At 45.1% G+C, this 20,547-nt stretch overlaps 1 protein-coding gene across 7 annotated transcripts in view; it reads right to left on the bottom strand.

The window, feature by feature from the left end:
* Positions 1 to 11,906: 11,906 nt before the first annotated feature.
* The window catches only part of ARHGAP32 (Rho GTPase activating protein 32), a 311,464-nt gene continuing 302,823 nt past the window's right edge, over positions 11,907 to 20,547 (bottom strand). For all 7 annotated transcript variants that reach the window (XM_078058771.1, XM_078058770.1, XM_078058768.1 and 4 more), the window contains 2 exons: positions 19,225 to 20,207; positions 11,907 to 17,899 (listed from right to left, as the gene is read on the bottom strand). In XM_078058771.1, coding sequence (XP_077914897.1) covers positions 15,650 to 17,899; positions 19,225 to 20,207 — 3,233 coding nt within the window. In that variant the 3' untranslated portion in view covers positions 11,907 to 15,649. The remainder of the gene's footprint in view (positions 17,900 to 19,224; positions 20,208 to 20,547) is intronic.

Genomic DNA, 20,547 nt, shown 5'->3' with positions numbered 1-20,547 from the left:
GAGGCTCGAGGGGAGAATCCATTTTCTTGCCTTTTCCAGCTCTCAGAGGCCTCCTGCATCCCTTGGCTCATGGCCCCTCATGGCTCCATCATCAAAGCAGCAATGGTGAGTTGAGTCCTCACATGGCATCACTCCAGTCTGGCTTCCACATCTCTTCCCCCAACTCTCTTCTACTGCCCCATCTTCCACTCTAAGGATTCTTGTGATTATACTGGAGCCACAGAGAATCTATCTTAGGATAGGCTGATTTGCAACTTTTAATTCCCCTTTGCTATGTAACCTAACACAATCACAAGTGCCAGGGGTTAGAGCACAGCCATCTTTGGGGGGCCAGCATTCTGCCAATTACATTGCTGCACTAGCCAGTTAGGCTTGCCTCCTCAGCAGCCCCTCCAATCAGTGTGGGTGTGCCCAGGTGCGTGCACACGGTTCATTCAGATTTGAACTAGGAACCACTGATGGCCAGAGATGTGAGGAAAGTTTCTAAAGTAAGGGACAGAAACAAAAATAAACAGATGAAAGAAAATTAAGGGGAAAAAGAAATGGAGAGGACAGAAGAAAAATAATAAAAACTCATTTAATATTTTAGAGAGCTAGGTCCTGCCTGGATCCACTAATAAGAACAAAAAGATATAAATAAGGAGAACACTCAGAGAACAAGAAAGAACTTTTGGAAATAAAAAATATAGAAGTATAAAAATTCATTGTAGGGATTCATTTTTAAATGAGTCAATGTCCCACAAAGTAAAACAGAATGTCACAGATGGACAATAGAAGAGAAAAGAGAAGAGAAATCAAATCAAAGATCAACTCAGAAGTTCCAACACCCAAATAACAGGTGTTGGGAAAATAACTGACAAGGAAATTTAAAGATGTTTTAGGTCCCCAGAACTGAAGACCATATATTTCCTATTTGAAAGGGCCACTGAATGCCCAGCATAATTAGTTTAGGGACGCCTGGGTGGCTCAGATGGTTAAGCATAATTAGTTTAAAAAGAACCCCACCAAGGGGCACCTGGGTGGCTCAGTTGGTTAAGCGACTGCCTTCGGCTCAGGTCATGATCCTGGAGTCCCGGGATCGAGTCCCGCATCGGGCTCCCTGCTCAGCAGGGAGCCTGCTTCTCCCTCTGACCCTCCTCCCTCTCATGCTCTCTGTCTCTCATTCTCTCTCTCACAAATAAAATCTTAAAAAAAAAAAAGAACCCCACCAAGATACATCATCATTAAAATTCAGAAAACCAGGAAAAAGGAGATCATAAAAGTTTCCAAAGAGGAAAATAGTTCACATATAAGGACTAGGACATCAGACTTCTCAACAGCTAGATTTGCCACAGAAGACAAAAACAAACAAACAAACAAACAAACAAAAAAGAGATATTCAAAATATAAGGGGAATTGATTTTCAGTCTAGAATTCTATATTGATCTAAACCATCAAAAAGGGTAATGGTAGGAAAAAAAATTTTTTTCAGAGATGCAAAGTCACAAAAATTATTTCCCTTGCACCTTTTTCCATCACAAAGAGAGAATAAAATAAGACAGGAAGGTGGGATTCAGGAAATAAGGGATGCCCTGCAGAGAGAGGTCAAGGGTATTCCCACAGCAATCACAGCTGTGATGCAGGTCCAGAAAACCACCGTTCTAGATTTGAGTCAGAAGAGGAAGAGCTCTAGGGGACACCTCTTTATCTATCCCCGATCTCCAAAAAGAAAAACGCACAGAAACAGAGAGCATCTGATGTGTAGAACCATTATCGAGAGGAAATTTATAGTACCACAACAGATGCTGAAGATGAATTAATAAATACATAGAAGGTATTGGATATGATTAAAGGGCTCTGCACTATAACTAGAATTAAAAATGTAGATGGAGTGCGTGTTCGTGTGTGTTGTTGGGCAGGGATGGGGCAGTAACCAGACACAGCACCAGCCAAAGATCAGCCTCAGCTTCCTTAGTGGGAAGTTAGTACATGATGTTTAACATTGAAAAATCAAGAAATAGCACATTATTTAGAAACTGGGTGGTAAATACCAGAAGAGACACCTAAATGAATTGGAAACTGGGTGGTAAATACCAGAAGAGACACCTAAATGAATTGAGAAATGTAGTCTTGAGAGGCGGTAGAAATTGGAAAGTGAACGGGAACTGATGTTTTATTATAAAGGCCTGTGATTCTATTTGACTTCGAAAACTAATCACGTGAATGAGTTCCATTACAGCAAAGTTGTTACAGATGACAGCTATGATAATAAATGTCTATAAATGTAGACACTGGCTTGAAAACCTTCAGCTCGGGGCGCCTGGGTGGCTCAGTCGGTTAAGTGTCTGCCTTCAGCTCAGGTCATGATCCCAGGGTCCTGGGATCGAGCCCCACATCGGGCTCCCTGCTCAGCCGGGAGTCTGCTTCTCCCTCCCTCTCTCCCTCTGTGCTCTCTCTCTCTGTCTCTCAAATAAAAATAAATACATCTTTAAAAAAAAAAAAAAGGAAAACCTTCAGCTCTAGGGAGGTTTTGGACTAATTCTCACATCCCACTAGACACACCTCCACCTCTCACTTCCATGGCACCTCGCTCTGTTCTTGTGTATCACTTCGTTTGTCCCTCAACACTTCTGAAATAGTCATGACTGCAAGTACTAGTCCCATTTTGCAGATAAAGCAACTGAGTCTTCAAAGGATGGAATAACTTAGCAAAGTCACGTGGCCATTGTCCTCAAATTTGGTATGGAATCAGGTGGCCATAAATACATTCGTCATGCTGTTATGAATAAAGAAGCTGTGGGGCACCTGGGTGGCTCAATCGGTTGAGCATCTGACTCTTGATTTCAGCTCAGGTCAGGATCTCAGGGTCATGAGAGCCTGCTTGAGATCGCTCTCTCCCTCCACCTTTGCCCCCTGCCCCAGCTGGTGTGCTCACTCTCTCTCTCTCTCTCAAAATAATAATAATAATAATAATAATAAAGAAGCTGTGACCAAAACCAAAAATTCCTGACACCTAGTCCAGATCATGTTCAACTAGACAATGCTTCCTAACTGTGTTCTGAAGAAATGTTCTGTGAACAAAATGTTTCTGTGATCCAACATTAACATTCCTCTTACAGACTTTAATGTACTACGGTGTGCTGTGGATCTAAGCAATTCTACAGCTAAAACACCAGACAAATCTATTTGATCCATTATTTTACAAACCTTGGGGTCACGTGATCTTTGGGCGCTGGGGGCTGGGAGACTCTGGTTAACAATGAAGATCCTGCAACAATACTTGTGTGACTGTGGCCTGGGGCCAGGTTAAGCCCAGATAAACCGAGGAGTGACAGGCCGGACTGACAGGGCCTAGAAGGGAAACTGGAGGGATGGCTCCTAAATCATGGATGACACTGAATCTTCTGGAAGGTTCTTTGTAAAAATACAAGTTCTCTGGCCATCAAAGAGACATGTAATTTAGCAGCGTGTAGAAATTTGTATTTTAAAAAAAGGTCCACAGGGAATTCTGGCGAGCGTCCAGCTTTGGCAACAGAGACGCTGGGCTCTACGCAACGGTTTATCCCATTTCCTGAAAATACCAGTCAACAGTATTTGCAAACTTAAAATCATAAACTCATCCTCTGAAAGTGTGGAATCTCACAGTGAAAGCAAGCCCCCACGAGAGTTCTCCAGATAGATGACGTTTTTATCCAAGTCCTGGGCGCGCCCTTCAGATCTTTCCCTTCCCTTTTCAGCGCTGGTTCCAAAGCAGCAGCTTCTCCCGTCACTCCCGTCAGCTCCCAGCATTTGCCGCAGGCTACTGCCCTTAAACTGCTCTTGTAAAAAGGGGAGGGGGAAGGCGATGCCGAAGAAAGCAGCACCTGTTGAATCAGGTCGGGAGGACCCTTCCGAGAAACGGGAACGCTTGCCAATGAAAAGTGTGTCAACAGCACCATCTGGTGGCTGCTTCAATTTCTGGGCAGTAGGCATGTGGAGGCCCAACTGCACCGGAAGAGACCCCTTGTGGTTACAAAGGACAGTCTTCTCCTGGGGGGCTGAGCGTGGGCAAAATAACAAAGTGCTCTGAAATTGTTGTTTCCGTGACCCCCTTCTTTCTTAAACATCGTTCATTCGTCCGTCTGTTCATTCAACAAACCTACTGGGGTACATACCGTGGGCAAAGTGCTCATGGAGCTTACGAATTAGTGAAGAGACAGACAATTAATAGATAAACCAGTAATTACAAAAATTTCCGAGTGATACGTGCTATTTAGAGTATTAAGAGGGTGACATGATCAAGCAGCTACCTCAAATTGGGACATTAAGGAAGGCCTCTCGATGCAGTGAATGAATGCTCAGGGAAGAGAAGTGACTTCGCATTCGAAGAGCATTCTAGGCAGAGAGAAGAGCGTATACAAGGAACCCGGGGCAGGAATTTTAAAAGAGGCCAGTGTCTAATTGTAATGGGGTGGGGGGGAGATCAGGGCGAAGTCAGAAAACCAAATCATATAGGCCAGGGTGAATAGTTTGGATCTAAATGCTACTGGAAGTCTTTGAGGGGGCAGATGCCACGCAGGGGGTCGGGGGGAAGAGCACTCCAGGCAGAGAGAGCAGTGAGCTCACCGGGCAGCAGAGCCAACAGCCCCGAATGACCTCCAGGTGGCATTGGCCCCCAATCCTGAGGACTTCACAGGTACCACACAGCCTCCGGGTTGGGAAGGGCTTCAAGGGTTTGCTCTGATTACCCACCTAATGTTTCCATCCCTCCTACAACATCCTTGCTGGATGGTGATCCATTTCTGATTGCTTCCACCATTTAGGGTCGATGAGAGCAAGTGTAAACGGTTTTCTTCTGAGAGGTGTGCACACACCTGGGCTGACTCACATGCCTGTTGCCTCCCCGCACCAAGTCGCCCCTCTTTCTCCATACTGGTGGGTTACAGGTTCACGGAACATGTTGCTGAGGAGCTCAGGAGGAGCCAGGGCAGGTGATCAGGTACCTTCCTGAACAATAAGGAGGTCTTTGGACAAACATCACAGTAGCTAAGATAGGGGACAAAAGGTGCCCATTTGTATAAGGTGAAAACTTCCCAGAGCCAAGATGACCTTGAAGCAGAACAGTGACGCCATCAGTACTCTCTCCCGGAAAACTCGTCTGTTACTAGTGTAGCAAAGTACTTTCTGAGTCCAACGTTGGGTGCTTTTGCCGAGCACCAAGGAAGCTCCTCCTCCATGTTTTAGGTTTTGTTTTTGTTTCTGTTTTTTTAAAGAAAAGGACCATAAAAACCAAAAAGTCAAGATAGCCTTTGGCACCCTAATAATCATAAGCTTATTGGTAGGAAGAGAACCATTTCCCACCATAATCAGTGTAAAAAAAAACTTGCCAAGTGGCACTGAGAGGACCACCAAGGGAAGGGGTAGCTTCTAGATCAGGAGGGGCCAGGCAACAGTGAAATCCAGAGTCCATGGCAACAGTGAAATCCAGAGTCCATGGCAATTACTCTCGGAGAGTTCTTGAGGCTTCCAAGGCTCAAGACTCCCAATAACTTCATCCTGCAGGGTCTCAGGAACATCTCGAGATGTTTTAGTTATTCCCTTCAAACTCATGTAGCTTAGAGAAGGAGCTCGTTCAGGAACTAACTCATTTATGTTTCCCTAGATTCTACCTTGGTACACAGGTTACTATAGAGGTTTGTGGAAAACTATCCAAGCCTCAGTTTTCCCTTCTCTTCCAAAGTTGCCACGACCTGGGTTCATTACATCTTCTCGGGCCCGCACCTGAGGTGCTTTGTAGGACGGATAGGAGTGTAGGAAGCAAGCCCTCCTGGACACTCAGAACATCTCCCTTCTTCTCCTCCAGGTGACTCCCCTTCCCTACTTTCCAAACAATTTTCAAAACTGACCTCCTTTAGAAAGATTTTCTGATGAGTTCTCGTCCTAGTGTCTAGTCACCCTGGCATTTTGAGATCATCTAAGCCTCCTTGCTTCCCTTTTGGGGCCATGGAGCAACACTGCTGGTGCAAACATGCTTGTAGCATATGAAAGTCCACCAGACTATGGTGTTGGGTTCATTCTGCTGCTGAAGAAAGACGATCTGCTCTATTCCGATACCCAAATGAAGGGTTTCTGAGTACCCGCCCTCCACTGCCTTACTGTGGAAAACAGAGACCCATCGGTACATCCGTTCAACAAATATGGCTGCACATTATGGCTGTGGCACTGTTTCAGGCACTGGGATCTAACAGGGGACAAGACAGAGTCCCTGTGCTCTTGGAGGTCACGCTCTGGAGGAGGCTGTCACGTGGGTAGCACGGGAAAGCAGAGTGCGCAGCCTGAGAGTAGGTGGGCGTGCTGTTTTAGAAAGGGTGCTCTAGGGAAGTCTTTTCCAAGGTGGTGACGTCTGGTCAAAGGCTTAAGGTGACAGAGCAAGCCTCAGAAATACCTGGGACCTGCGCGTTGCTGGGGGAGGAATGTCGGTCCGAGATGGAGGTGGACTTGGCACGTTTGTGGGAGGAGGAGGAGGAGGCCAGTGAGGTCAGTGACAGAGCAGAGGGACGGTGGTTACATCTGCCTCTCCAACAGCGTTCACGGAGCACGGCGGCCCCTTGGCGAGCCTTCCTGCGTCTCTCTGGGACTGGAGCAAACACGCCATCTCTTCAATTACAGCAGCTCTTCTCCAGTCTGTGATCAGAAACCTGTGGGTGCACGGCCAATGTCTTGCTACCATTTGGGGACCGCCAAAAGGGACACCTCACCCAGAGAACTGCCGGCCCTACACTGCCCCTCAGTTTCTTTTGTCCAAAGAACTGTTATTCCCTGAACCTGCCTCAGGGCCTTGTAACCACAGTGGCATTCCCCATACTACCGTGCGGGGGGCGAATCGGAGAGGCGAGCCTGGGGTGTGGCACGCACTGGTGCTGCTCACTGCTTCCCTGCTGGGCTCTGCTTCCGGCCCATGGCAGACTGCCGTGAACTTGCCTCCTTCCCTGTGTTTGGGCAGGGCCTTGAAACGAGTTCTGGCTCATGAGCTCTGGGCTGGAACCCGAGTTACTTCTGGGCCACACTTTAACTACTTGTGCACGACCCTGTGGTGCTCTCCTCCCCTGCCGCCGCTTCCTAGGAATATGTTTCAGATGATGTAGCTAAGGGATGGGGAAGCGCCCTCACCCGAAGGGCTGCGGGGCCACACAGAGGACTGCCACCCAGGAGAGTCACCTGGACCTGCGGCCGATTTTGCTTGAGCAGGAAATACAGCTGTTTTTGTGTTAAGGTACTGAGATTTTGGTGATGTTACTACAGCACAAGCCTAGCCTAGCCTGATAGGGAGGAGTTGATTTCCCTGCAAATTAATAGCATGGTGTCTTCAACACTTCTGTGTTAGGGTGTCCATAATCTTTGAAGATCCACCTTGGGCAGGTAGAATAGCACAGTGATAAAAATTACAGGCTCAGGGGTGCCTTGGGGTGGTCCATCGGTTAAGCGTCCGACTCTTGATCTCAGCTCAGGTCACGACTCAGGGTCGTGAGATTGAGCCCCACCTTGGGCTCCACACTCAGCAGGAAGTCTGCTTAAGATTCTCTCTCTGCCTCTGCCCAACCCCCATCCTGGGCTCTCTCTCTCTCTCAAAAAATCAGCAAAAAAACCACAGAGGTATGAACTCAGGCGCATTACTTAAACTTTCTGGGCCTCAGTTTCATCGTGAAGTGGCAATAAAAGTAATAATGCTACTTCACATAATTATTAGGAAGACTGAGTTATATTAATATACATAAAAAAAAAACCTTAGAATAGCCTGGTACTTGATAATTGATCAATAAATTGTTAGATCCATTAGTTACTATCAATCCAATCACTCTCTTCTCTGGCTGGCCATTTTGCTTTAACACATGTTGAATCAGAAAAAATGTGTATATGTTTAAGAATAAGGGGAAGGCCCTTCGTTATTTACCAGGTATTACCATTCAAAACAGGAGAGACGGTCAAAGCCACCTCTCTTTAGCAACTCTTGTAAAATGCCATATTCCGCTACTCTTCTTGTGCATCAAAGCGGAGGGCTGCTTCTGTTCTGCCACTGTGTGTTGTCCTGGGCCCGCGGGCGGTCGGGGCGGAACAGTGCCGTGAAGCCCGTGGAGAGTAACTGCACTGGCAAGAAGGCACGGTTCACAAGTGTTCCCGAGACCATGTCCCCAAACTGCAGAGCTATCGGATTTAATGGAATGACATGGAGAGAACATAGCTCTAATGCAGAAGGTCGACGTGATTCTGTAATCGTCAGTGCTATCTACATAAAGGTCTCCACTGAGTAACTGCAAAATATTTTCAAAAAACAAGGGCTTTCTTCGCTACCATGTCATGCTCCAAACTTCACCGTGAAGTTTGGTTTTAACCAACGCATTATGTCTTGCGTATCTACTTGCTAAGACTCTTCCTGAAAGATGTCTGTCAACTATGTGAAACCTTCCAGTTTTTGACTCAGTTGAATTGTATCAAGTTTTTAATGATACAATTATATATGCATAATCGAGCCCTCTTTCCTGTAACTGTGGTAAGATCTTGCCCCATTTCACAGTAAGTATCCTGGATAACTGCTGTTGGGTACCTGCTCTCCCCGCAAGCCCTCTCGAGAACTGTAAGCACTATTCTCATTTCAGAGATGAGAAAGCCATGGCTTAGTAAGAGTTTCAGAAATAGTTTAGTAGCTCAGCGAGGGTTTTAGAATTTGTAAGTAGCAGTCAGGATTCAACTGCCCAACTTCAAAGTCTGCTTTTATGAGAGCATAAACGCACGTCGAGAGTGCCTGGGTCTGAATTTCAGCTCCACCACTCATGAGCTCTTTGACAGCAGGCAAAGGGTCAACCTTGCACCTTGGCTTCATCCACAAACCGACGGGCTAGGAGGAACAAACGAGTTGATAGCTGTAAAATGCTTACAGCTGTGACTGACACGAGAGTAGAGTAAGCATGGTGTTCGTTGTCCTTAGCTGTTAAAAACATTGCTATATTGTTGCCCACAGTTGATAAAAATACCTAAAACTAAAAAACCAAATAAGCTAATTATGTGCTAGTAATTTTTGTAAAAGTTCTGGTGAGAAAGGAGAGCGCATCCCTTGGTTCTAAGAGTTACTTGTTTTCCATGAACACAGTGTTTGAAACATTGACAGCCTGAATAGTAAATATGCACTAACTATATATACTTCCCAATCAGCTTAAATGTTTCCCACGCAAAAGAACTATGTCAGTATATAATTTGAATCAATGCTGAGGTCATCAGTTTTGTTTTTACCAGTTTTAGAGAATGTTGAATTGTTTTCTATGTTGTCAGCTCAATTAGTCCTAATATTTTTGTGTCATTGTTATAAATTATTGAATCTAGGCTCGGTATTTAACCACTGGGGACAGGAAATGAATGATAAATTTGTGTTCTAGTATCACTAAAGTGATAAGGAACCAAGGTACAAATCAGACAATGTGGTAAAGCTACATGAAGTAGAAAATGGTTTCTCTTTTGGAGAAGGCTATTAAAGATACTGTCTAGATCAGTACTGATCCATCTGGACCAGAATCACATGTAACGGATGCTCAAACTGTGGATTCTGGAGTCCAGGCCAGACCTGCTGAATCAGGCTATCTGGTAGTGGCTCAAGAAATCTAAAGTTAAACTGGCTTTCCAGATGCTTTATATAGATTCTAAGTTTAAGACTTGTCCAGTTTAAAACATGAACAAGTGGCTGAGAAATCTCAGGATGCTTTTCAAAATGTTTTGAGGAAATGAAAAAAAAAGAAACACTAATTGAATGACTCGAGGACAGCTGAAGCTGTCTGTATGCATGACACTCCTCTTCCTTCCCCCTGGAGTTCATGGTGGATGCCAGAGGTCTAGGCACTCGGACAGAGAAATACTTTGCAGTTATTACCGGGGAAAATGCTGGTGTCTAATCATATAGCTTTCTCACGGAACGTCTCATGCAGGGAGAACTCCCATAGTCTTGGCTTCATTCTCCCTTCTAATACAGTAATATCGTATACATCTTATCTTATACAGTAATATCCCACTTTCTGAAACTCGGCTACTCGAGCACTTTTTTAGGAGAAAAAAGCAAGAAACTCCAAGTAATGAAAAATAGGAGACACAAAGTCCAAATCTTTCCAGGCCCCAGTTCAGAACTTCTTTTGCTCACCATTTTGACAACCTTATTTATTTTGAATAGTTAGAGGAAGAGGAAGGTTAGAGGTAGTTTTTAGACAGCAGGAAGTGACAGCAGAAAGAAAAAGATATAGGAAATAAAAAAAAAAAAGCAAGACTATAAAAGGACAGTGGTGTAGAGCACTTGGAACAGAAGAAACACTCCAACACTCCTTTTATCTCAATATGTCCCCGAGGGTATCACTATACTATGGTAATCTGTACGTATAAGTGATGAATCTTTAGGTATAATGGTAGCAAAGTTTGTGGTTTAAAACATATTAATATTTAAAATAAAAATTAAACTTCACAATTTTCAAAACCTACACTCTCAACTATGTGAGAAACATGACCAACTAGAATGTCTTAGTTTCGGTGGTTGTAGATGCCCACAGTTTTACAGCAATGGGGAGTCTAAAGTACTTTAAGTGTGCCTTTTCCCATAGAATCATAACTAACTAAAATCTCAAATGCCACCAATGTATCTGCCACTGATTCTTCAATGATAAATACACATTTTAAAAAATATTGTATTTTCATCAGTATGAAGGAAATTTGGTGATGGAATTATTGGTAAAGAAATGAAAGTCCCTGGGGCGCCTGGGTGGCTCAGTCGTTAAGCGTCTGCCTTCGACTCAGGTCATGATCCCAGGGTCCTGGGATCGAGCCCCGCATTGGGCTCCCTGCTCCGCGGGAAGCCTGCTTCTCCCTCTCCCACTCCCCCTGCTTGTGTTCCTGCTCTCGCTCTCTCTCTGTTAAATAAATAAATAAGATCTTAAGAAAAAAAAAAAGAAATGAGAGTCCCAGAAAATTAAGAAGACCCAGTGGAAATGTCATACAGGTCTTTTCTTTAATCCCATCAAAACCACTTCCATGGAAACACGTGTTCAGGTCTGGAATGTTCCCTGAGAGCAGAGGTTGTACCTTTGCTTATAGTCTGCAATGCGTTATGCAGGTAGGTAGAAAGCGGCTGGCTCACCAGGGTCATCTGTACTAACCAGGCAACTTTTCCTACTACAGGCAAAAAGGAAAAGGCCCCAATAATTCAGAATGAAGAATGATTTGTAATTTATGACTCCCAATAGGAAATCTAAGATTTCAACAGCTGAATATCATGGGTTTTTTTTTCCTTCCTTCAAAAAAAACCTGGCTGATGAACTATTTTTGAGAAGAACTTTGGCACAGCAATGCACTCTGGATCCCGCATCAGGCAGCTAGATCATGTGCAGGACTTGTGTCACTGAAATACTCTCTTTATCTGGGTTCGCCCCAAACCAGCTTGCCACAGAGCGTAGGAGAGGACTCTTTTCTGGTCATTTCTCTCTGAAAAGTCAACAGGATGTCCGAGATGCTTTGAGGGAATCTTTAGAAATATGGTTGTTACTTAGAATTCCCTTGTGGAGAATCCTGAGCTCGGAAGCCAATCCAGTTTCCTGGAAACTGGCAACTTGGGTGTCAGGTCACCGAAGCCAGGTGTGTGTTCCTTAGGGCAGCCCTAGGTGGTGCGAGTCTGTCTACACTGTCCAGCACAGAGCAACAGGTCTTTGCAGTTCTAAAGAGCCTGCTTGACCTGGGGACAATCCGGCCCAGCAGCACACCGTGGCAAATAGATATAAACAGGAGCCATTAAACCCCTTCCCTCAAGTAATATACACCATTTGGTATAATAATCTCTGTTACACACTTATCTTTTTGAATATCCCCGATTATCCCATTTTGTTATAGTCATATTAGGGTAAAAAGGAAACACATACACAAAGAAGTCTGTTTTAACCTGAAATAATTTTGTTGATATTTGAATTGCTTTCAGTGGGACATTTGCTTTAAACCACAAGGTATCTCCATCTGGATTATTGGAGTACAAAATCTCTTCTCTCCCCCCTCCCCCAACCAAAACAAAGAAACAAACAAAACCCCAAGCCCACAACTCAGCTTCAAATAAGTTTTGAAGAAATGAGACTCTAAATATTTACATATGGGTCAAGAAATAAATCACAAAACTATTTACAAAAATACACAAGCTTATATGCATTAACAATTTACACCAGTTCACAAAAATATTAAAACATAAAAAAACACTATATAAATTAAAGTTAAGAACTCAAAAATATGAGCTAAGACTTCCTAGGATGCTTCTCTCATGCAGGTCATGGCTGAAAAATCAGGTTTTGCTACCTTAGAATCTAAACTGTAAAACAACCATTTTTATTCTTTGAACACTAACAGTACTAATCAGAAAAGGAAAAAAGACCCTCTGTGCACACGGACATTAAAATATACCATTCCTGACATTTCCGTAACACACAGTACTGAAAATCACATGCCTCTAACCATTTGGAAGTAACTTTCTGACATACTTTAGCTTTCATTATTATTTCCTTACACACACTGCTCAGACAATACTTTGCCAACATAATGAATGGATGATTGACAAACAGGGCTGGGAACAGATAATATGGACTTTGCAGGCTCCTTTTTAAACTCAAGGGGCAAATTTCCAATTTACAATGTATGCATCTATTGCTGCTTCAAATGTGCTTACCTACCCTTCTATCTCCACTCATACTGATGGTCTCTCTTCTTGACAGAGTCAGCCCTAGAATTTTTCAACCTGACCCTAACTTTAAAAAAAAAATGCTTTGCCATTATAAAAATGTGCAGGCCCTATCCGTGGGACCATCCTGGGGACCTGCATGTTTAAAAGGAAACTGAATACAGTAAGCAATAAGGCTCAGATGAAATAAATAAGAAAATGGCACCTCTGGGGCTGTTAACAAAGTCTCTGGCCAGACATCCAGGGAATATTTGTTTCAATCAAACCAAACTGTGACATCAGAGTTTTGCCAAAAAAATAAAATCTGGAGACATGGCTATAAAAATACCAACAGAATTAAATTATGGGTTTAATGCATAAGGCAGCTCCATTTCCTTGATCATAATTTGAACATTACTGTCTGTGAAGTCACACACAAGGTGAACTGTGCTGAGTTTACCTGGCTCACAGTGATCTGTCGTGCAATTTCTACCCTCCAGGATTAGGAAGGGAAAGTCCCTCAAAAAACTGAATCCGAAGTTAAGGCTGTCTCTACATACATTAAATGAAACAACTCTGGATCTTACCTAAAGTTGGTGTTTCACAATTATACCAGTAATTTGGGTCATTATTCTGTATTCAAAATATTTACCTGATATTTCTAAGCCCATAGGACATGAATAAGGTAATTGTTTTGAGGAATTAACCTTAGTATTCATAAAATAGACTTAGGTTCAGGAGGAAACAATGTGTGTGACAGTAAATCCACAAATATTAAAACTGGATGGGACTCCTTCAGCGGCTTTCTTCTGGGCTCTCAGTTACTAATGCCATCTGTACCTCCTCGTCATACTGGCTCCTTTCTATGCTCCATGCTGCTGGTGAGAACTTACGGGGCGTGTGTGATCTCAGAGGGGCAATGGGTTGCCTACTTGACACAAAGATGGTTAGAAAGAAAAAAAGTTAGCGCTGCATATTCACCAAAGATCAAACTCCTGTATATAGCACCTGATGTGTTTGTGTGCTAAAAGGAAGTCTCCTATCAGGTTCCCTAACACTGTGACTCTATGTGCGTTGGGTTTGCATGTTTCATGCAAAGACATGTCCACAGACCTTTCACAGGTCAGTATGTCCGGACTGCTACCATGATCTTTACTGAAGGAATTCATCTCATCAACTCTGGGGAAACAAAAGAAAATCTTATAGAGTATTTCCACATATAAATAAATGTGTTCTTAAAACTTTATTTTTTTCTAAATATAAACCCTTAAAATGATATCACATGATTTTCTTTTAAATAAAAAAAAAAAGAACTGGCATGAATCCTAATCTTTATACAACTTCACAGCAATAATAGCAGCATGAATTTAGCCTCTTAAAAGATTTCTTCCTTTGTTCTAAAGTTAATTCCAAGTTTTAAAAAGCCAGAGCAGCAATCATCCAGTAAATGGAATGAAATTCTCCTAGTGTCTTCTACAAACTGAGCTTTTAAAACATGTGAATGTATAAAACTCAAGTATTATTGAGAGTTATGGAATGCAGTGACAATCTAAACTCGTTTGTAAATACAGGACGGCCTGGTCGGTCTGGTGCTGATGTGGTTGGGGGAGGGTGGGCTGCTGAGAAGACGGAGTGGAGTCAGGTCAGACAGCTGTCTGACCGGGAACGTGACTTTCAAAAGGAAGTCCAGGGTATTCCACATGTGTAACAGGCCCACGGGCTTGTAAGGACTAGATCTGAAATGCTGGTGTAAAAATGGCAATTACAGTAAGACTGTGAGCACACGGCACAAGGGTCCCTTAGGACGCACACGGTCACTGCCCGGGATTCCAACTGCTGAGATGGGGCAGTGCGCTGAGTGTAATTATTGCAGGGGCTTTCAGTTTACTAACAAATAATTCATAGCTACCTGAAGAGTTCCCAAGAAACCTGTACTCTGGTTCAGAAACAGAAATCAACATGTAAATTTGTAATCATGATAAATTATGGGTATTTATCCAGTCAAGTCATGCTGGGTTTTCTTTTTCACCCCAACTGGGGAAAAAAAAAGAAAGTTGCTTTAGAACAAATGGCGTGAAATGTTTTACTAGGATTACAATTTACCAAATATTATTGAGGAAAAAAATAACTGAAGGCAGGCAACACGTTAGAAGCACTTGACAGGGTTTTATGGTGCTACCGAAGTTCACGGACTTCTGCCTAAGAAGTTTCTTTACTCCTGACTTTAGAAATCCCTTCTGCAGTTGACGTCAGCCTGCCCACTGAACTGCGAGGAACGACTCTAAGAAGTAAGAATGTAAAGAACATGGTTCAGCCTGGGTCTAAATGGCCTGGCATTTTATGATGGCTCTTTATTGGATGCTTAAAGTCTTCATTCCTTTATATATTTTTAATTATAATGTGCTAATTGTCTGAGAGATTCATCTGAAGGATCAGGGAGAAGTTCTTCTCCACTCTAATTTAACGCATGAGACCCTTCAAAGTCAGGGAGAACGAAGTGACAAAAACCGAGTGTCGACCTGGGCAAGCTGCATGGCTACTGAGAAAGTTAGTAGAAATGCAACAGAAATGCAAAAGCCTACCAGGAACTAGACATAAACCGCTCTGCGCTATGTAGCAAATACTAAGAAGGACAAAGTTAAATTCAAATTCAGTTAAAGGCAGTCCTCAGGCTCTGACAAATTAGCCCCATATGGCAAGTATGGTCTGTGACAAATTTCTTCACTAGGTTTTCAACACAGTGCTTTACAATCATTCAGATCTCTTTTAATGACAAAAATCACAGTCTAGAGATGGTAATGAAGCAGGGAAGGGGAAAAAGATGGTGATTTTTCTTGTTTTGATTTTGTTTTTTTTTAATGTGGTCGGGGGGGATTGTAGCTTTTTTTTTTTTTTTAATCTTTTTGGTTACTGAAAAAAAATAGAACAGTCCACTGTCCAGCAGAGGCTGCTTCATCTCTATTGCTCCAGGGCTCATTCTGCATGGATCTGTGTTTCAGGGTGCTGCAAAGACAACTCTGTGGGCAGGAAGGCCCCCTGACCCAAAGCTGTAGCATATGTCCTGTTTTGTGGGTGGGGAAAGCCAGGGGCCACATAGGTCCCCATTGCTCCTCCTCCAAAGCCTCCTCGCTGGTGCTGGGGTGGGGAGTGGTAACCCTCCAGGTTATCATACTGGGACACAACAGTCATACTGCTCTGGCGCTTGCCATGTGTTTGGTATTGGTACAGAACACCGGGGTCCCTCTCCACATTCTGAGTATGATGGAGTTTCAGGCTGTGACTCCTCTCCGGTTTCGGGGGTGGGACTATTGACTGGGGGAGGTGTTCCTCCTCCTTGTAGCAGTCTCTGGAGTGTTTCTCTGGGGCAGGAGGCTGCCTAGCCCGAGGCCTCTCCAGCTCTTTGGAGAGCCTCACCTCTTTGTGGTTCAGTCTGAGAGACTCCTGCCCCGATGGAATATATTTCCCTCCAGAGTTATGGTAGCTGACTGGCTCAGAAGTGTCTGGAATCCCTTTGGGCCCATAATCTAACTGGCCAGCTCCTTGCGGGTAAGGTGGCCCATTTTTTGATTCACATAACTGCCTATGGCTTGCTTCCTGATGTGCCCTGTGCTCAGGGAGACTACAACCCATGTCGTGAAGCTTCCTGTTCCTGAGGCTACTTTGCTTCTGAGGCAGAGTCGGTTTCTCTGACTGTCCATTGCCATATCCTCCGTGGTGGTGGGCTCTATCGAACTCTGGCTCTGGATGCTTCCTATAGAAGCGGTCCTCTCCCTCAGGACTGACGGCCTTGGCTGGATGCCGCCCCTCCTTTCCCTCTGCCACCGAGAGAAGTCCAGTTTTCCCAGGATCTGATTTACTACGGAGGTGGATGACATAGATCCCACCCAAGTCATCTTGCACGGCTGGGGTCATGTTATCATACTGGGACATAACAGGCCCTTTCACCTTCTGCCGAGCGCGGCTCTCTCTCCGGATGGATTGCATGCGGTATTTTTCCATGTCCTCGAGGTCCCATGATGTGTACGTGTGCTTTACATCAGCAGCTGGAGGCATGTTGACTACATTATGGTCATTACCAGAGAAGTAGCCAGTCATGTTGGCCCGGGGACGTGGGAGCAAACCAGCATAACTGTACAAGTTCTTCCCTTGCAGCCTAGGACTGTAGAAGGCAAAATCGCGACTGGGTAGGCGGTGAAGGGGCCTCAGCTGTACTGTGCCGTAGGCATCCACGTCACACAGGGCTCCTTCTGGACTGTAATAGGAACTAGAAGAACTAGCGTATGGGCTGTACCGGTAGTGGACCCGACCATTCTCAAAGTAAGGCTGAAGCTGCGTGACATGATAATCTGAGCGGGCCTGCGAGGACTGATATGGCTTATACTGGTACAGGGGTCTTGGGCAGTAGGCTGGTTCATCATCTGGGGGGACTTCTGTCCGGGAAATGGGAACAGAGCGAATCACGGAAGATGGAGGGGCATGGAGAGACTGCACCCTCCGGATGGTAGGGTACGGGGGAATATCTTCAGGGTAACAACTACTCCTAATTGTGGAGCCCAAAGAAGATACATACTCAACTCGGCTGCATGGTTTGGCGTGGTGTCCAGATGCATTTCTTCCCGGGGCCACGTATGTGTTATAACGAGGTCCCATGGAGGCTGGTGGCTCTGATCTGGAACCGTACACCTGGTGTTGCTCCAATTTATTATGATGTGGAGGTACACTCTGGGGACGGTACTGGCAGTTTGGATTCATATTGAAATGCAAACAGTTTTCTGGCCCAAAGGGTTCAGTGGTGACATCAGGCCTAGCAAAGGTGGAATAAGTCGTTTTCTGCGAAGCATGCTTAGGTTGTGGGACGGGCAGTGGTAAAGGCAGAGCGTCGTCCACAGAGGCTGAGGAAGCAGTGACAAAGGGATGATAGCCGGAACTGCTGAGGGCGTCCACACTGCTGGAGTGTATGGCTGTGGCCATTTTACTCTCCATTGTCCTGGTGGGGGGAACCGGTGTGGGAAAGCCACAGGACGAGTACACGGGGACGGAGTCGGCACGCAGGGGCAACGGTGGGGCCCTGGCACCTTCCCGCACCTTTTCAGGAAGGCTTGGCTGGAGGGCAGGACCAGAGACGGGACACTGGGCCGCTGCACCATCACTGCCCAGGACAGGTGCGGGGTCATCCATGGCTCTGGGGTCAGGTGGTCTCTCTGGAGCTGGGACCACTTGCACCTATTGGAAGACGATCATATCATGAGCTTGTTTCCTATGCTCCCCTCTGTGGAATCAAACACTATTCCACCTATAACCCACGAGTTGAGGCTATCTGGGTAGCAGCTTGAAACTCCCCAAGCCACGTGGTCGCACTGGACACGACAGTCTGCCCTCACCACCAGGAAGCGGTCTGTGTGCTGCCACCTGGTAGGACAGCCATGACCATCTGTGGGAAACTGTTCTACTTTACAACAGGCTTTAAACGTGAGATGAGGTTGCCTATGGCATTATCTTAGCGTGCAGACCAAAAGGGAGGTTTAAAGTACAGTCAAGCTTAAAAATACACACCTAGTCTACCTGTCTAGCTTGGTCTCAACACCAAGAACATTCTGTTAAACAAAAAGAGTTGATTCTAGCTAGAGAGATTTGTGAAGTGACTCACGGCTATACGTAGTGAGAAGTGTGAGCCCCCTCAAATCTAGGGGAGAGTAATGAAGTCACTGGTCGGATTCAGGGCCATTCAAATCAAGCGGTTACTGTCTCTCCCCACCTTCTACTCCACCCTGGTCTGTAGCAACTGACGCCAAACATGATCCTCACAGCAAGGCTGCAAATAGGCTATCCTTGAGAAGCAGTTGCTAGAAATAGCATCCTCCACTAAAGCCTAGATATCGAAGTCCTTTGAGTTCAAGGTGACCAGAAAGCACATGGGGCACTTTTCTAAACTTTGAGAAAGTTAGAAAGAAATCTTAGCATTCTGCAAACAACGTTCTCTCATCAAAACAGATGCGTGACGACAGAACAACCTGCTGGTTTCGGCTAAGGAAATAACATAATGACCTAAAACACCGTCAGCTCTTACATTTCTAAAAAAGCTGCAAGGCAGAAAGTCTTCCAAATGTCTTGACAATAAAGCACGTTCACCGTGCAGATGTGAATTATCGGCAGAGGGTAGGTTAAATGACTTGCCCAAAGTCACACTGAGTCAGTGATGGAGTCGGGGGGTGGGTGCGGACCAACCTGCAGCCCCGACACCTGAAGCCCAATTTGACTTATTTGATCATGGTCTCCTTGTATTACTATGAAGAAACTACCAAGAGGCTTTAGGAAGAAAAGGCAGCAGGTATAAACTAGAGTCACTGAGTAACTGCTCCTTTCTCAGAGAGAAACAGACATCAAGGTAAAGGCAGGTCCAACCTCAGACAGGAAATGTTCCATGGAAACCTGCCACAGGACTTCAAATAAATGTCTATCTGACTCAAAGGTAGCAGCACACCCCGCTGAAAAGTGATGTACTTTTGGAGAAAGTACATTTCATCTCCCTGACTCCCTCCCCTTCTTACCTTGTGGGAATTATTTAGTCCTATGTTGGTGGCTGCCTGTACCTGCCCCATGACTGGCAGCGGCTCTGCTGATCTCTGGGAAGGAGGTGGCGGGAGGGGACGATTAGTTCTCGGAGGGCGCTGAAGTGTGACAGCAGGGCAATCAGCTGCGGTGGCTTGTTCAACCACATCCCAGCTGGCTTCCCTGGTGCTCATCTCGGCTGTTGCTAGAGCGGTTGTCAGGTAAGCCATGGCGGCCATGCTGGGATTCTCTTCAGGGGACCCAGATGGAGGGTAGCTTTTGTCCCGAGGCAAATTAGAAGGTGTGGGAGACTTGTCTGCAAGTTCTGAAGGGTGATGATGGGGTTTATCCAAACTTGCACCAAGATAAGAAGGAGGCTGCTCTCCACTGTAGAAATGAAGCTGACCCTGGTCCTGATCCATAAAGGAGACAGTTGGCATACTGGTCTTCCCGGACTGGTCTTCGGGGAAACTTAGGTGATCATCAGACTTAGAGTCCATTAAGGGAATGGAAGTGATTCTGGCCTTGTCTGGGTCCCCAGGTAAATGGGTTCGATATGGATGACTCCCTGGGAAGTCTGCCTGGTGGAGCTGCTCCCCAGCTTCGGTTGCACTGGCATGGGGAGGATTCCCAGGGGCGGCTGGATCTGGACTAGGCTGGTCACAGTTCCCAGATACACTGTTCTGGAGGTGGAACTCCTCTGCTGGCCTATCAGTTTGGAAATAGGCTTTATCTAGAGTAACACTAGAGTAGGGACTGGGCAGTTTATCTTCGGTAGCAGCCACTGCTATGTCTCCATAATGTGAATAAGCAGCCTGGGAAGTCCCTGGTCTCTTCAGTGACTGAGTTGAGGCTTGCTGCGCGGACTCAGCTAATGCTAGCGCCAACAGGCGGGCAACGTTTTTCGGAGGCGGTGGTGGTGGGATAAGAGAGACTGAACTGACGGGAACGGAATCCTGAGGGGGGTCATGGGTAACTGCTCCTGGTGGGAAATTGGGAAAAAAAATGAGAGTGAAAAGGTAGCTTGTGTTATCCTATACGGAAAGCCAAACACTCCCCATTTGATCACTAGAAAACAGGTGCCTTCCATATTTCAAAATGGCAATCCATGATCTTCCATCCCACATGCAAATGCTGGAGAAAACACATCTGGTTCAGAAGGAAAACTAAAACCAAGTATTTAAAGATTGCAATCTCCTCTTGAATTGCTATAGAGATGGGGGAAAAAAGCAGGTCCCTCATCTGGCTCAGAAAAGACTGCTTAGAAAACAAGCTTCAAGTGCCTGCAGATTGTTATTAAGGATAGTTTTTACATTTGATGG

This window comes from Halichoerus grypus, chromosome 11, assembly GCF_964656455.1.
Source record: "Halichoerus grypus chromosome 11, mHalGry1.hap1.1, whole genome shotgun sequence".
Classification (NCBI taxonomy): Eukaryota; Metazoa; Chordata; class Mammalia; order Carnivora; family Phocidae; genus Halichoerus; species Halichoerus grypus.
This window is presented reverse-complemented; position numbering and strand designations above follow the sequence as displayed.